This window comes from Meles meles, chromosome 16 (assembly GCF_922984935.1).
Source record: "Meles meles chromosome 16, mMelMel3.1 paternal haplotype, whole genome shotgun sequence".
Classification (NCBI taxonomy): domain Eukaryota; kingdom Metazoa; phylum Chordata; class Mammalia; order Carnivora; family Mustelidae; genus Meles; species Meles meles.
Window position 1 is genome coordinate 37,101,230 of NC_060081.1, and position 18,611 is coordinate 37,119,840.

The window sequence follows — 18,611 nt, forward strand, 5'->3', positions numbered from 1 at the left end:
TTAATAAAATCTTTTTTAAAAAAAGAAACTGAGCAACGAGAACATGCCTCAAGACCAACAGAATTAGAGTTTACCCCCAAAACAAAACTAAAAAAGTGCAATGTATAATACAGGAAAAGGATTATTAAGTTATAGTAAAATCTGTGAGGATTCAAATGAGGACTTGAAATTTGTCTTTTTGCTGTTAACCAAGAAACAAAAGTTCGCTAAGTAAACTAATACTGGTAACAAGTTTGGGGAATGAGTAGACCAATTACTAATTCTCTTAAGAGAATATATAAGTCTGGGTTGCCTAGGTGGCTTGGTCATTAAGTGTCTGCCTTCAGCTCAGGTCATGATCCCAGGGTCCCAGGATGGAGCCCCACGTCAGGCTCCCTGCTCTGCAGGAAGCCTGCTTCTCACTCTCCCACTCCTCCTGCTTGTGTTCTCTCTCTCTCACTGTCTCTCTGTCAAATAAATAAACAAAATCTTAAAAAAGAGAGAGAGAGAGAGAACACATGACCCTGAAGAATAGCCACTGGATGCATCAAGACTTTGGATGTCTTATTATGAAACTGAGCTAGAGTTTTACCTTGAGAAGATAGACAACCACTACTTCATGACTTTTCTTAGTAGAATATCCAAGTTACTCAGACGGTTGAAAGGTACACAACCATTTAAAAGACTTACCTTTTTATAATTCAGAATTATCACTAGTTTGATAAATCCTGTCCCCTTCATTAGTGCTTTCCACTTCAGTGGTAGTCCCAATTTCGACTCTTAACTCTTCCTGTCTGAACAAACCCTGATTTCCTCAGTTCTACCAACTCCTTCCCCTAGTTCCTCCTGCACGGCCGGCATCTTCCCGCATCTGCACACGGGGGATGACACTGCTCTGTTCACAAGTCCTGCCTTCACCTGCCCATAACACACACAGACACACACCTACTCCCACGTACACATATACACAATTCCAGGAAGAAATCTCAATCTTAACCTGGTACAAATAATAATTAACTGCCAGTCCCTGAAGATGGACAACTCTGGGAACAGAGACGAACTCGTTTGATTGCCTAAAGAAGAGATATTGGATTTCCACTGGAAAAAAAATGTAACTCATATGATAAAGAATTGTTCTTGAAATAGTATATGAAGGATTACCTAATTCATGATTTTACTGAAATATATTGAGCTCCATAATGTAACTTTCCAAGTTCATTGTCTACCACTTCCCTACAAGAACATTAGATGTTAGCCAGGCCAAACAACTAAACACTGGGCTTTCCTGCTTCTGCTCCTTTACTCATAACATCTCCAAACCTTAGAATGTCTACCATCCTTCCCATCCTAAACAGTAGGCCAATCACCACCTCCGTCAGTGGAAGCATACCTTTATTTCTTCATGAAGCACATGCCTATCTCATGTCACTGGCCTTTATCACATACTACCCTGTGCCTTAGAAAGGACATCTCCTTGAAGGCAAACACTGTGGAATTCATAGGGGGATCTACCGTGGCTCCTCACACAAATCTTTTGCCCAAAACCTGTTTATTGACTTTAACCAGTGATACTATACTGTGTGCTTCCAGCCCATTTCCGAAGACTGACAACTCTGGGAACAGAGACGAATTCATTTGACTATCTAAAGAAGAGATGTGTGGATTTCCACTGGGGGGGGGAATGTAGCTCATATGATAAGGAACTATTCTCGAATTAGTATAGAAGAAGGATTAACACATCATTTTACTGAAATGTATTTACCTTTTAATTGATGGAACATCAATACTAAATTGAAAAAGGCAAGATACAAATTTCTCAAAATGTTACCTAGTTGATTCTTACGTACAGTCAACAATCAAAGTTTTTAAGGAGATGACACTTTTCAGTATAAAGGGAACTACTTCTCTTCTAATTTTTATATGTAACATCTTTAAGGGGTTGTCAGCTGCATGTCTCTTGTCCTAATTTTAAATATAACTTAAAAGGAGACTACATAACTGTATGTAAGGTAAGGAATCAGTAATGCAAATAGAAAAAAAAAGTCTCCCATTTTACTTAAGTACCATTGACACTGCTGTACTAAGAATGCGTTTATCAGGAATGGCCTAGAAAGAACAAACCAGCTTCTAGATTAAAAACACATCAATTATTTCATGACCCAATGTCAAACAGAAAAACTGCCTGAATGGTTTAGAAGTCTATCATATCATACCACATTTGGTGCACATCTAATGGCACAGAAATCATTTCTCATTAAAGGCCTTTTTATATAGGTCAAGGTTGCTGGGATTTGGTGTTTTGTATCTTACGGTTTAAAGAATGCTCTAAATTCCAGGTTTTTTAACTTTTTAATCTTTGGGAAGGAAAACTAAAACTTCCTATAAACTCAGATTAATGCCTGCGAATGCATGGAAAAAAGGAAAACTAAAACCTTCCTCCTACTATAAAAACAAAATAGTGTGGCCTCTGTTTCTTTTCTGATAAGAGTCTTAAATACCAAACAGTTAACTGCATAATAACAGTTACTGGCAGCCAGGCAGCCCGCTTAGCAGATATATAAAGCAGGTAAAAGGAGAAAAAGTTAATTTCTTGGCTGAATGATTCCATCGGTAGCTATAGGGCAAACCTGAAAGTCTTTTAGTAAAGTAGCAGTTGGTTCTTCTATCAATCTGTAGCACACATACTCTTCCAAGGAAAGCATTAAATATGAAAATCATATCCCGTTATCATCTGTTTCCAGCTTTCAGCCCAGTAAGCTTTTCTTAATGAATGCTGCAGCCTAAGGAACAAGCACGCTGTTGGCTTCTCTGAATAATGGAGTGATGCTACCATTTTTGCTTATTACAGTATCGACTGGCTGAGGGGGTTTCACACATAGTCACAAGTGACTACTCTTGCCAGCATGCTCCAAGTTATTACAAGATGTTTTTAGACATTTCATCTAAAAGAGCTTTACTGCTTTTAGTGAAGAAAACATCTATGGTCTTGAACAGAATCATTTATATGGAGATAGGCTGCAGGATTAGAAGCCTGCATTACGGCAGATACATAGCAGAATTTATTTAAGTATTCCTTGCCAGTCTTTTTGTCTGTTGCTTAGATATGCAATCTTTTCTTTCCACTTCCTCTGTGAAAAGGTTAAAATGTACAAAATTATATATACAAAGAATGGAAGCAAAAGGCCGCATTTTGTTTACCTTTTACTTAAAACATTTCTGGAACTAAGGAAAAAAAGGTGGCTAAAAAGCATTCTTAAGACAAACATAATTTCATCTGCTAACAACTCTAAGGTTTTCTTGGGAATCTGTCTCTTTTAAACCCGCCGTGACGGCCTTTCAGCACATTTAATTGAATTAGACATGAAGGCAATACTCTATAAGGAAAAGTCTTTAAATAATACTTAAGGGTTAATCAAAAAGATCTTTGTAATAAGATGATTTTATTTAAAACACTACTGTAAAAGAGGAATACTGCAGAAATCCTCTGTCAACAGAGGTTTTTTAACTTATTACCTTTCTTCTGTCTTCATCTTTCAGTTCTCCTCTTGTTCCCAGGTTCTCTTTTGACAGTAGCCGCACCTTCTTCATTTGAGCCTCATATTCACTCTAAACATGAACAAAGTTTTGGTTTTGTGGTGGCTCTTATGACAACCAGCACCCACCTATAGTTTTCTGTCTTTAGAGCATAAAAAGAACATTGACGTAGAAAGTAAAAGCTGATGTCGCCAAGAAATTCACCTTATCTTAGAAAATAGATGATTTCACAAATAAAATGTCAAAAGTTGAGTTCTATAAAATGCTGTATGTTCTTAAATAAGATTTGACGGGTTCTCACTGTCTCTCATCAACGTAGGGAATAAAACCTTGGCACATTAAGCTCTCAGGAAAAATCCAGTTACTTTGTTATGAAAGCATTAGACAGTGTTTACTCTGAAAACTTTTGTCCTATAGGGAAGAAATCAATCCTACTGACTTCTTATCTGTATGATATCTATATTAGCATCATGGTCCTAATAGTCACAGCAACAGAGTATATTATTTACTAGATCACCAACTTGAAATGAATTCTATTTTCTATGAATAAAAATATACAGTAGACATCAATGATCAGCACCATAGGAATGAAGTTTGCTCTGGCACTAATAACTACATAAAGATGTCTCTTCATTATCACATTATAATTGATGAAAGTGATTCCATCATAAAATGACTTTTTCTTAAAAGCAAGGCATAAAAGGTGCTTTGATTCAGCATGTTAGCAATTAAGGCCTTAAGAAATTCACTGATGGTGGTCCATCACAGATAAGTATCAGAACATTTTCTAAATTAGGCCGTGATGCACTGCAATTAGAAATACAACTATGAGGGGCGCCTGGGTGGCTCAGTGGGTTAAAGCCTCTGCCTTTCACTCAGGTCATGACCCCAGGGTCCTGGGATCGAGCCCCGCATCGAGCTCTCTGCTTGGCAGGGAGCCTGCTTCCTCCTTTCTCTCTCTCTGCCTGCCTCTCTCCCTACTTGTGATCTCTATCTGTCAAATAAATAAATAAAATCTTTAAAAAAAAAAAAAAAAAGAAATACAACTATGAGAGAAAAAGAAAATACACCTGTGAGATAATCAAATTAGAAAACTGTTTCCTTAGTTCTCAGTGTGAACATGAAATTGGCCTGAGCTTTGTTTTGACATAGAAAGAAACAGTGATGAAAAGTGATTTGTTTCCTTCAAAATATCTTAAAGGGTATTATATGCTGGTCCATTTCTAATAACAGTTAAGCAGGGAATTTTTTTCTCTCTCAGAATGATATTAACATGATAGATGACAGTAATACTCTGGAAAGATTCCTAATTAAATAATAATTTTATAAGGCCAATACATATGATAAACCAAGAAAGGATAAAGAAATAAGGCAATTAAGATAATACAATTTATATCTCTCTGTTCTATATCTACTCCTTTGGACTCAGAGATATTTATTTTTTAACCCCAAGAGCTTTCAACAGGCATACTTTACAGAATCTAAGGGAAAGAATCTTTAAAAAGGGACGGGGTGGATTACGAAATAAACAAAATAAACATCAAGCTTTATTAACTAATCAGAGGTTAAACAAAATTCTTCATTCTTGTGACTACAAATATTTTCTTAGGTTCTTTGAGATCAGTTATAAACATGCAACAGGCATTGTACGTGATTTCCTTGTTATGGGATCATTTGAGAGCCATAACTTCCAAAGGCAGAGTACTTTCTCATGGAAACATGTGAGTTTTGTTTAATTCATTTGGCAGCAGCAAAAACTGATAACTGCATTAGGGCTTTACAAAGAACAGCAAGGCAAATCTCTTCACTAGTCCAATTTACACTGTTCTCAGTGCATCCAAAAAATTTACAGAATTATAGGTACTTTTCTAAATTAGTGAAGCAAATAAAAAATGAACAATGTATTTGAGATCAAAAGTTGCTATAATAGGGGCACCTGGATGGCTCAGTGGGTTAAAGCCTCTGCCTTTGGCTCAGGTCATGATCCCAGGGTCCTGGGATCGAGCCCCACATCGGGCTCTCTCCTCCGCGGGGAGCCTGCTTCCTCCTCTCTCTCTGCCTGCCTCTCAGCCCGGTTGTGATTTCTCTCTGTCAAATAAATTAAAAAAAAAAAAAGTTGCTATAATAAATAGATAACTGATACAAACTATAACTCTATATCCCCTAGGACCACAGACTTGCACCTACAAATGCTCCCTTTCTTAGCCTTTTATTTATATAGGACATTTTGTTACTATCCGTCAAATCTACCTTCTGCACACTGGAGAGCAAGGGTTTTCAACCTCCACATCCTAATCTATCTGCATATTTAAAAAGGGCTGTACTATGCTTAAAAGTTTCTGAAGTTTGGAAATCTGTATAGATGAATCTTTCCAAAGCTTCCACAGCTAACAATGTCTGATGAGACAGCACAGCATGTGTCCCAGTTTTCCAACCATCAGTCTTTCATGTTTTAGTCCCTATTTCTTCTCTGATCAGGTCCCATTATATTTCCAAAATACATCAGGGCTTCTATTGCATCTTTTCTGTCTGGTGCTGCATCAGGTTCCTGTTTCCTCCTTTGTGTGGCCTAGATTCTTCACTGTCAGATTTGCTGCTTTGGGGGCCAAAGTGCTCATGTCCCGGTAGCATCTGCCAGTCCAGAAGCTCTCTAAGGACAGTCCCCTCTTCCCCCAATTCCCCTAGGGAAATCTGTTTTAATAAAGCCAAGAGCACGAATCAATGCATCAGGTAACTTGTTCTGTCCGTTACCATCTTGTTTCACAGCACTGGGCTGGATGCTGCCCACCTCCATTTAAAAGGACTTTTTTATTCACTTCCTTACTGTGTGCAAACCATTTCATCTCAGCTCAACTGATGAAATCTGTTGGTGATGGTCTGGGGTGGTGGGAAGAGGAGATGGAGGTCCTGGCGGGTCTTTCAGGTCTCTAGGATATGTATCCATGCTCATGACAGGTCTCATTTTCCATTCTTTCCTTCTTTTCTTCTGTAGCCCTAGTTACTTCAGTTTACCCTCATCACATTAGCACTTCCCTGAAAGTGCCACCACTACCTTTTATTTAAACAGGCTTCCTTTTTTTCAGTGGTCTTCGGGATTATGTAAATATTCTTGGTTACAGAACTGAGCAGACATTTAAAATCTACTGGCCCAGGCTCCTCATGTTAGAGTTGAAAAAAAAAAATGGGTACAGAGAGTTACACAAACTTGTCTGATTTGACCCTCAGGACTACGATTCACAATCTTTTGTTTTCTCTTCTGTCCCCCCCCTCCCCCATTATATGGACTTCCTCTTAAATGCTGAGTTCTTACAAAAAGGTACAGAGGAACACTTACTTATATGCAACCAATGCATATTAACAAGTAACTCTGGTTGATAAAAGACAGGATAAACTACAGACTGTTTTCCAGAAGCCTGAATGCCATGCCCTGTCGACAGTGGTTGTTACAATGCTCAGGAGGAATTGAATGAGTGTGCAAAGATTTGTTCTCTTCGAACTTTACCCCCAGTATGCACATGTCACCTAAGAACTGATTTTTTAATAAGAATCACATCTTTAAATGGTGACATTATATCTTTAGAGTGCTTCTACTATTAAACAGAAATGCTCCTGGGAAGGTATAACACAGGACAGAACCAATACCATATTAGCTCTCCCTTAGTTGTTCATGGTCCATAAGAGAGAAAGATGAAAGGGGCACCTGGGTGCCTCAGTGGGTTAAGCCTCTGCCTTCAGCTCAGGTCATGATTTCAGGGTCCTGGGATCGAGTCCTGCATCAGGCTCTCTGCTCAGCAGGAAGCCTGCTACCCACTATCTCTCTGCCTGCCTCTCTGCCTACTTGTGATCTCTCTGTCTGTCAAATATATAAATAATCTTTTTTAAAAAAAAAGAGAGAGAGAGAGAGAGATGAAAAATAGAGAAGAATCAATTTTCAGTCAAGATGGGGGAGTCTCAACGCTCACTGAGTGCTTCAAGTCTAGGGAGGTGCTCCTCAACGCTGAGTGCTTATTATGTGCCACATTCTAGGTCAGATACTGACAGCCTTGAAATAATAAGATGAGGAGCCCACAATGAGGTAGGAAAACATGTAAACAATCCCACAAAGGAAGTGCTTACAGAGATAATTATTGCACAGACATAAGACAGGAGAGAGGGAAAGAGGCCTTCTACTTGAAGAAGATAGAAGATAATGCAGTGCTTTAAAGGAAACACTGTGCTCAGTATGTTTAAAATTCAGTGGGAACATGTGAGTGAGTACATGTGTGTGTAAGAGAGAGAGAAAGCACACATGTGTGGGAGATAAAGATGGAGAGGAATGGTGGGAAGACATGGGGGGTGAGGGATTGCATGGGGGGTATGGAGGGACAGGAGTGGGCAGAGCTGCATGTGGGGAGGGGAGCAAGCAGAGATAGGAGGCAGAGATGGTGATAGAGGGAGGAAGTGGAGGGGGGTGCATGGGGAAACAAAGTGTGCACGTCTGTGTATTTGTGTGAGAGGGACAGCGAGAAGAAACGTGTGTGTGCACACGCATGCATGTGCTCATGTCTTAAGGGTCATAAGATTGAGCTGCAGGATGGTATGCAGGCAGAGAGTAGCATCTGGGCTTTGTCGTAAAAGGCTGAGCAAGCACTCAAGGCTTTCAGGCAGATGAGAGACATAACCAGATGATGACTCTCCTCAACTGAGGACTCCCCTTGAATGCCCAGACATGGCAGCTTCATGACTGGCACTTGAATAGGGCAGGCTGAAACAGAGCTGGCCATGCTCCACACATGCGCCTAAGTCCCAACATCTCTGTTTCTGTGCCCAAGGAGCTCACAGTTAATTTCCCCTCACTGCTTCTCTTCCCCATCAGTTGTCAATCAGTGATACTCAGGAGCCATGCGTGCATATTCCAAATGCTCTGAACCACTCACCAGGGTTTCCCTGTGGGGTTAAGTTCCAGATAACAACTATGGTAGTTGGCTTAGTGATACACCCTGTTCCAGCCACCTGTCCTTCCCTGTCTCATCTGCGTACCTGCCTACTGATCCTCCCTCCCCAAATAAACCACTTATATTTGAATACGTGTCTTGGGGTCCACTTCAGGAGAATCCAACTTGAGATAAGGGCAAAGGGCACCCAAGGAAAACTGCTCTAAGGACCAACTGGGGCTCTTCTACAAAAGCAGTAATGCAGGGAGTGGGGGCTCAAGGACGGGCAGAAAGAAGGAGAGGACGTGATCCTCACACTACTACTAATATTTATATGCTTGAACAGAGTTTAGTCAGCCTCTTTATCTGACAAGTAGCAAAACAGCCACAACACTGTATTTTCAAATCTACATGACAGATCAAGAGTCTTTAAAAGCCCTGAAAACGATCACAGGCCCCAAATAAAAGAGGATAATTCATAAAATCAGTTGAAAGTGTAATTTTTTAGCCTTTATCCCATTTTAAAAGATTTTAGCATTATATAATAATGTTATATATTATATAGATATATATAATATATAAATATATTTAAATATATATATTTCTCCCTACAAAGAGGGAGAAAGTCACTTAATACAATTTGGGCCAAATGACCACTTCTTACACACTGCTTCATTTTGTTTCACTTTCTGGAACTCTACCAATTATTAATTCATTTGCATTAACTATTCTATTCAAGGGAAAATATTCCTGGCATTTTGGGGTGCTTGGGCAATACCCTCCATCAGAACACCTCTCTCCTAAGACTTACATGTGGTCAGCCAGCAGAGGAAGTAAAGATCTGATACCTGAGCAGGAAGGGCTGAAGAGGAGACAAGTCGTTCTGGCCTTCCTAAGACTACCACTGGACACCAGGAAAAAAGGAAGAGGCAGAAAGGAAGGGGGAAGACAGCAAGGACAAACATTTCCTTCTCTGAAACTCTGCTTACTACTATACAGTTTGCTGAGGTTAAGTGGTGTCACTGGCTGAGTTTCAAATATCACTACCTGGCTTCATGGGCACAGTTCAAACAGTCAGCTTTGGACTCAAGGTGACTCCCAATGTACAGTTCTCCATGGAACTCTCATCTTTCCCAATTGTAGCTACATGGTCTGCTCTTCTATGCTGTCAAAGATTGTTTGCAAAAGGCATTTCTTACCCAAGATTCAACTGCTCTTGATATGAAAATATTAACAAAGGATCATTCTCCCTTTCAAATTCCTCCCTCTCACATTTGGCTATATTATGAAATCAACAATGAAGTAAAGTATCAATGTGAAAAATAAAAGGCAAATTTCTATTATTTCATCTTTTCTATTGGGAAGGAAAAATTCCCCGCTTTGTCCACTACTTTTATTTTCTCTATGGAATCTCTGAACAGCAAAGAGATTTACAAAGTTGATACTAACAACTGCTTTTTGAATGTTAAGAATCCTATTTGACTAATAAGAGAAGAAAACCTGGTATGCTGCTGCAGCTAACACTTGCTATTGCTTGAGCACTTCTAACCTCCAGATCTTGGCTTCTAAATACCCTTCCCCACTAAAAGGAACTGCAGCACCTTGGAAAAGAGGCTAATTCTATGTCTGAGGCAGGGACATATCTGGTAAACCTGGTATACCTTATGACCCAAAGCAAAGAAGGCTCAGAATTAATGGGATCAGGTCAAAAGGACACAGAAGCCAATTTGAAGAGACAATCCCAGGCAAAATTTGGGAAAATATGAACAACAAAAGCACTAATTATAGTGACTGCTAGTACACTAACAAAATAAAAATTTAAAAGTCCATGGTGATACTTAAAAAGAGAAAAAAAGAAGGCAAGAAAGCTTTTCTCTATATAAGAATTCCAGCTAATAAAGTAGAAGATTGAATTAGAAAGTCACCATTTCATAGCCTCCACCATAACTGATTCAGGCCTCGCTGATGGATCCTAAAACCACTAGATAAAAGGCTGTTGAGGAACAAGACATTTCCAAGATGTCAAACTTCATAGATTATTTGCTCAGTTGCAAAGGGAAAAAAGGTACCATATAATAGAGAGATCTAGAGATTGCCATCTTAACCAATGCATCAAACTCAACCTCACTTGGGTCAGACCACCTGATATCACAACTCATGAGCCTCCTGATGGACTGCAATAGGAAGTATGTAACCTCAGCTATGACTACTTAAATTTAACTAATTAAAATTAACAAAATTAAAAAACTTAGTCCTCAGTGTCACGAGCCACATTTTAAGTGCTCAGTAACCATGTGTGGTTAGTGGCTACTGTATTAGACAGCAACAGTACAGATAGAGAACATTCCTATCGCTACAGAAAGTTTTTTTTTTCCCCTGAAGATTTTTTATTTATTTATTTGACAGACAGAGATCACAAGTAGGCAGAGAGGCAGGCAGAGAGAGAGGAGAAAGTGGGCTCCCTGCTGAGGAGAGAGCCCGATGTGGGGCTCGATCCCAGGACCCTGAGATTATTTCCTGAGCCAAAAGCAGAGGCTTTAACCCACTGAGCCGCCCAGGTGCCCCATTACAGAAAGTTCTACTGGGCAGTGCTGGTCCAATCCAAATTCTCAGTTAAATGACACCTCAAAGGAAAAACTAGTCAAATTCAAATCATTCTACAGGCAATCAGACTATCTTCTTTAAAAAGCCAGTGTCATGGGGGAAAAAAAAAGAGCAGTAGGAGACTAAATTAGACCCACAGACCAAAAAAGACAGAATAACCAAATGTAATGTGCAAACCCTACTTGGTTCCTGGTCTGGAAAAATAAAGAGAATTTTGGGGGGAACTGGAGAAATTTAAATATCAGGTAGATATTAAATGGTATTATTAATTTTCTTAAGTGTGATAAAGGTAGTATGATTATGTAGGAGACTTTCCTTGTTCTTAGGAGATCCACACTCAAGTATTTAAGGGAGAAATGTCATGGTGTCCACAGCATACTTTCAATGGTTCAGGAAAATATGTATACACACACACACACACACATATACACACACAAAACGAATAAGGTGAAATATTTACAACTATTGCATCTGGGTAGACAGCATGTGAGTTTTCCTATTCCATTCAGGCAGCCATAACAAAACACCACTGTCTAGGTGACTTATAAACATCAGAAATGTATTGCTCACAGTTTTGCTGGAGGCTAGAAAGTCTAAGATTCAAGGGACCAATGTGGTTGCCTTCTGGTGAGGGCCCTCTTCCTCATTCAGAGCCACCACCCTCTCACTGCATCCTTGTACAGTAAAAGGAGCTAGGGAGCTCTCTGGAGCTTGTTTCAGAAGGCATCCTAGGTCATCCATGGGAACTCTACCCTCATGACAGGAGCACCTCTCAAAAGCCACAGCTACAAATACCATCACATTTGGGTGTTAGGATGTCAAGATATGAATTTCAGGAGGACACAAACATTCAGACCACTGCGTGAATGTTCATTATAATAATACTTTTTATTTTTCTGCATACTTGAAATAAAGACTCAGTAGAGGAAACTCCTGGAGGGAAAAAAAGAAAGGGAAGTACTAATATTCAATTGGGGTAACTTGAGCAACAGCCCTTGGCCAGCACAAATGGTGAGAAAAAAGGCCTAGCCCTCCACACTCCAAAATTTGTGGAGCCAAAGTTTGCCCAGTACCTTAGGGGAATGGGGCCCCAGAATGAGAGAAGGCCACAGACAAGAGTCGCTCTGGGTCACACAGTGAAGAGCATGAAGGCGAACTCCACGGGGCCAGTTCTACCCTTAGGCTGTTCCCAACACACTGCCTGACCAGACCCCAGAAAAAGAAGCCTTTAAAGAAGGAGGTAGTCCCCAAAAAGAATGAAATCTTGCCATCTCTAATGACATAGGTGGAGCTAGAATGTATTATGAAGCAAAATAAATCAGATAGAGAAAGAAAAATGCCTTATGATTTCACTCACATGTGGAATTTAACAAACAAAACAGATGAGCATACGGGGCGGGGGGGAAGAGAGAGGGAAACAAACCATAAGAGACACTTTTTTTTTCATAGATACAACTTTTATTTTTAATTCGTTCCCACTATTCCCATAAGAGACTCTTAACAACAGAGAACAAACTGAGGCTTGATGGAAGGAGGTGGGTGGGGGATGGGCTGGATGGGGGATGGGTACTAAGGAGGGTACCTGCTGTGATGAGCATTGGATGTTGTATATAAGTGATGAATCACTGAATTCTACTCTTGAAATCAATATTGCACTGCATATTCACTAACTAGAATTTAAATAAAATTTTTTTTAAAGTTGATAAATGAAAAAAAGAAAAAAAAAATTAAAAAAATTAAAAGGAGGTAGTCTCTAGAGGAATCTCTAATGCTACTCAAATACAATCATGAGGCCAACAAATAGTATGTGCCAGGTCTGTGCCAGGTAGTGGCTAGTGCCTGTGCCTGTACAAGGTAATTATTAGTGTAGGTAACAAAGTACAGATATTCCATTAATTCCTCAACTAAAACAGAAATCTGAGAAAATGCAATTTCAAGTTTCCCAATCAAAATCTGGCCACATAGTAATCCACAGAGAAAATGTGCAGTTAATCTTATGGATGAACATCTGAACATTAATGACCACCACTGATCTAACATTTACTGCTATTACTTCCTTCTAATTTTAGCAAAAGAGAGAGAGAGACAGAGAAAGAAATATAGCACAAAACAAGATGTTACCTTCAGTTCTTGAAGCTTCTCTGTATTTGTGGTGAAGTGTCCAACATAAGCTTGGACATGCTCAAACTGCTTTAAATATTCTCGGTTTCGAGTATGAGCCTTCTTTTCTGATTCACATATTTCCTTCAGGTATTTCTTTAGTTTAACATACTTCAGCTTAACTCTAGAAAAATAAAGGCAAATTTTTATACAATGCAGTTAGACTCTGGCAAATCAAAGGAGGAGAATTTTCTTTAACAAAATTGTTAATTAGACAATGTATTTGGAGATATTTTACCCAAACACTGAAAGCTAAGGGCAGAATGTACATCCATTTTTAGAGAGAAGAAATTAATGCAACATCACTGAGCATCACATCCAGGCATAACTCTCCTGAGAAATGTATACAAGACTACATTATAACATTCACACAATAAAGATTTATATGGATTTCTTTCTCAAAATTAAATGTGATTTCAAGAGCGGCGTCTATGTGGCCATGGTCGGATGAAAAGCCCATTAGCATTCTCCTTATGACAGACCATTTTGAAACTACCTGCTTAGATGGAAATAGAATCAAACTATAAACCATAATCCATAAACATTAATCCAAAATTTAAAATCCCTCAAAGGCTCTCATTTAGATAATATTAAAAATTTTAATTAGGAACTGTCACAATATATTATATTTTAAAAATATTTTATGGTAATATATGGGCTGTAATCTAACTCAAGTTAAAGGTGAAAAAACCTTTAGAGACTCATCCAAAGTGTAAAAAAAAGGGCACACTACTCTTCCCACAGAACCAACATTGCTCGCTCTAGCTCTTTCTTCTTCACAAGTTTTACATGATAAGAGTACCTGGTATGAAGCATTTCTATTGTTAGTTCAATACAATAATTCAACATTCTTTTTTTATTTTAATCCCAGTATAGTTAACTTACAGTGTTGTATTAGTTTCAGGTGTACAATACAGTGACTTGACAATTCTATATATGAATCAGTGCTCACAATTTTTCAACATTCTTCTATAAAGGAAAACTAAGTTGAAAATCACAAAAACATTCACCCTCAAAAACAGATTTGCAAAGATGCTGGAGATGTTAAAAATTAATCAGTAACAGACCTTAAACCTCTAAGCTTAGGTCAAAAATTTTCAAGAAATTCTTTATTGTGCTAATAATTCTGTGCTTTGACTTTGGTTGCCTGTCCCCATTTTTTCTTCAGAACAAAAACCTTAAGACGGGTTTTACTGCTGCCCGTGTCTGCCACTTGTGACATAAGCAACAGTAACGCAGGTGGAACCTAAAGCATTGTCCTTCACAGGCAGGCACTTGGTGAAGCTGCTGATGGTGGCCAGTGTCCAGCTGGAGTGGGTACAACAGTAACCATGCCTTCTTCACCCAAAGTCTAGTTTCATTCCTGCCCCTGCATTACCCTTCAATGCTGACCACAGAAGTCACCTGCCTAGCCATGTAGTCATTCCTGTATTCGGTGATGTGAATAGGAAAGCCACTCAGCCAGTCAACAGGGAAAACAGAAATTAGAGAGTCCAATACAGTGCGATGAATGCTAAGAGGGAAACTACCAGGCACTCTTACAGACTGGGCAACCCGACCTAGCTGAAGGGGTCAGGCAGGCCTCCCCAGTGGAAATCAATTTTTAGCTTAGACATGATGAAGGATGGATGAGTTAACCTAAAATTGGGGAAATCCAGGGTGACGAAATGAGGGGAAACACTCAAAGCAGGGGAAACAGCATGTTGGAAAGCTCAAAGGCAATAATTAAGAAGAACAACAGTAAAATTGGCCCAAAGTAACAAATAATAAATTACTGCCTCTTGGGGCGCCTGGGTGGCTCAGTGGATTAAGCTGCTGCCTTCAGCTCAGGTCATGATCTCAGGGTCCTGGGATCGAGCCCTGCATCGGGCTCTCTGCTCCGCAGGGAGCCTGCTTCCTCCTCTCTCTCTGCCTGCCTCTCTGCCTACTTGTGATCTCTCTCTCTGTCAAATAAATAAATAAAATCTTTAAAAAAAAAAAAAAATTACTGCCTCTTACACTGGGTCAGACACTGCTTTAAAGCTCTGTTAAGCTCTCATAACTATCATTACCCCCATGTGACAGATGAAGAAATGGATGTACAAAGTGTTGAAGGACCTGTCCTAATGTCACATGACTGCAAGCTGGTAGGCCTCAGATTGAATGGAAGCACCAAGCAACAAAGCCCACTTGCTTACTCAATGCTACACAACCGTCGTGCTTCAGACACTGAAGATTCTGTGTAACATGTTAGTGGAGGCTGGTAAGAGAGGGTGATGATGAAGATTACCCAGGGGCAGATAACAGAGGGTTGGTAAGCTGTCGTGCTAGATACTCTGCAGGCCCTCCTCACATCCTCCAGGCCCAGCCTTCCTCTGCCAGTCACAGCTGCAGCCACCTGGGAGCACCTGTCTCGGCTGCATCTGGTATCTTGCTTTCCCAGAGCTGTTCCTCTGAGGTAGCAACATGGATGGGAGAAGGTGTTAACACTCCTTGGGGCAGCCCTGCCCAATGCAGGGTTACCAGCAGGTAAACAGCTGCCCTTCCTTCCCTGGAAGAACAGAGAAGCAGGCTATAAGGCTCCTCTAAAGGTCTGGAAGGATGGAGCCCCAGATGCCCACAGCAGTGACTGGCTCCTACTTCATTCTTCTCAGCTCTGCTCATTGGTTCTATATGACCACTTCCTAAAATAAACTATCATCTACACACAAACCCCTGTCTCAGGCTTTGCCTTCTGGACAGGGAGGAGAGACAAGATTGAAATAGCCATGTTAGACAGTTTGGATCTTTATTCTGTCCAGCAGTCCAAAAAAGTACATTTTTAGCAAATCATTCCCTCTGTCTTCCAGGAAATGAGAGGCTAAGTAAGAGAGGGGAACCAACTTGAAAAACTGATAGCTTGATAAAGATCCCCAGAAAGCCAGGAATAGGCTGCAGGAAAAGTCTCCATCCCTTTGGCCATCCCCTTAGCTGCAGGGCTACAAAATGGCAGCTGCTACAGATGCTCTCAGACTTGGGCCCACTTCTGAGGCCATCACATCCACAACCATTGCTATTTCTTGCCCCATCTCACTGGCTTTTTGTCTCTTAAAAATAATGGGGACATATCGCTGTCCACTGTGACTGGTATCCTTGGAAGTCCACTGAATCCCAAAACCTGATGGACTGTTTGGTTTTAAGATTTTCTCTCACTTCTGAATGACATGTTTTCTTTTCTCACTCATACTATCATGTGCCTAAATCACAAAATTAATGCTATCATAGCCAGAAATTTTTCATATGAATAACATTGGAGGTAATACCAAACACTTGGCTTAAGGATGAAGTTCAGTTTCTGTAAAATAGAATTTAAAATATTAAAAGTTGGCTCCTCATATGAGAATAAACCAGTATTTTATCCATTGCTCATAATAATTTTTACAGGCATTGTCAAATACCCATGAACAAATGAGACATCGTGCTTTCAACAGTTGGTTGAAAAGCCAGCTAGTTATCATGCCTTAATCAATATGCAGGCTCAATGTGTTTAAATTGTGATAAAAAAAAAATAAGACTATATAATGCATCTTATTCTTCAGCTATGCAAGCTAAATAGATTCCTGAAATACCACAAGTACCAAACAGTGAAAGTAAAACAATTTTTATCTTACACAAATTTTAACAAAATTTATTCCTACATTTGAGAGTGATTATATTAAATTTCAGTGTTTACTGGAAATGATTACACATTAGACATAAGAGAACAGTAAAAGTACTGCAATTATGGTATCTGTAACATTAGGGTTACATTTTTATTGATTAACACCAGCCAACTGGCTTAAAGACTGTTATCACTGTCACATCTTACCTGTATGCATCAGATTGATTATATTCACAAAGCTTCTTTTCCAGGTCCAGTCTCTTTTTTTCACTATAATATACAAAGAAAAGATTTTATGAATAAGTTACAATGATAAGTAATAGGCAGTTGGATTTAGAACATGATCTCTTTTGAAATTACACCTTTGTGAGAATGCTTCTCTGGTCTTTCTAAAAGCAGAAAATGCCAGCTGTTTGAAACTCAAGACACAAAAATATTTGGCAGTTGCCATGGAAATCTAAAAAGCAAAATGATACCAGTATGAAGCAAAAAGAACAAGATTTTCAAAGTAAATGGGAGAAAGGCACTAAGAAAGGACTAGAAAGCAGATTCATTCATTCAACAAGTATTTCTTGAGTGCTGTGATGAATCAGGTACTGTTCCAGGCCTAAAGACTAACATGGTGAACAAGCCAGCCAAAGACCTCTGCTGTCAGGCAGCAATAAACAATAAACAAGATAAATATGTAAAATATACTATGGCCAGATTTTTCTGAGATAGTGGCACTTAGAGTGATGGGGATTCCACCAGGTCAAAACAACATACTTCCGCAAATCCACATTGGACTGCAGACTGGTGGCTTGTTCGCTCCTAGCCAGACAAGTCTGGGCAGAGCCAAGTCTCTGAGAAGTGCACCTAGCTCCATTCACAGTTAATGAAGACCAAGTCCCCTAACACTACTACTTCAAATTTGGAGGAGTTTCTTTTTATAACTTTGTGACATCACCATGATTTGTCACTGACTGCTACTCCCTGGAGCTACTCCCAATAAAGACTTAGTTTGTGCTGTTCAGGCGAGTGCTGCCAGTGAGTTAGAGGACAAAGCTTACCCTGCACATCTATACACCCAAGCCTGTTAAGAGGTAAGGGAAACTGAGCAGCAGGGGAGGTAACAACAGTCAAAACCAAGGGGCTAGGGGGTAAAACAGCTGAATGGGACTAGCCATCTCAGTCCCAGAAAGAGCCCTTGGGGTTTTTAGCCATGGGGTGGGGGTAACCACAGGAGGCTGTGCTCCACCACCAAAGTACCAGCTTCAACTGAAGCCAAATTGCTAATCTAAATTAACATTAACTAAAGTTCAAAAGAAAAACTATATAAGTCTGCAAGAAAAATGCCAGGGGCCAAAAAAAAAAAAAAAAAGACTGTGAATCAAAGACAAGGAGTCCAACAGAAGGTGACTTTAGGTGGCTGTTGAGGGAAAGGGGTGGAGACCATGTCTCATTTGGGAGCTCTTAATTATTTCTGTGTTTTCTTCAAATATATTTTCCCTTAAAAAAAAAAATCTCAAAAGTTACTCTATTAGCTACATTAGAAGTTAAGTAAATTTCTTTGCTTAGCATAATCTAGAACGGAAGCAACCATCTAACCAAATTCTTTTGGGGAAAATGGGGTCTAAAATCCAAACACCAAATCTTAGCTTGAGGAACATAATCTATTCTTTAGTTAGGCTGTGCCTATGTTTAAAAAAGGAAAAAAGAGCCCAAGGAAAAGAAATCATAGAGACACCATTTTTTAAGTGGTAACACCACACACATATTTACATTGCCATTAGTAAGAGTAAACTTATTTTTATGTAAAGTGT

The 18,611-nt window shown here is 39.5% G+C and overlaps 1 protein-coding gene across 1 annotated transcript in view; it reads right to left on the reverse strand.

The window, feature by feature from the left end:
* The window catches only part of KIZ (kizuna centrosomal protein), a 128,532-nt gene that overhangs the window by 102,357 nt on the left and 7,564 nt on the right, over positions 1-18,611 (reverse strand). Inside the window, 3 exon segments of the mRNA XM_045981581.1 lie at positions 3,493-3,585; positions 13,152-13,314; positions 17,017-17,079. Coding sequence (XP_045837537.1) covers positions 3,493-3,585; positions 13,152-13,314; positions 17,017-17,079 — 319 coding nt within the window.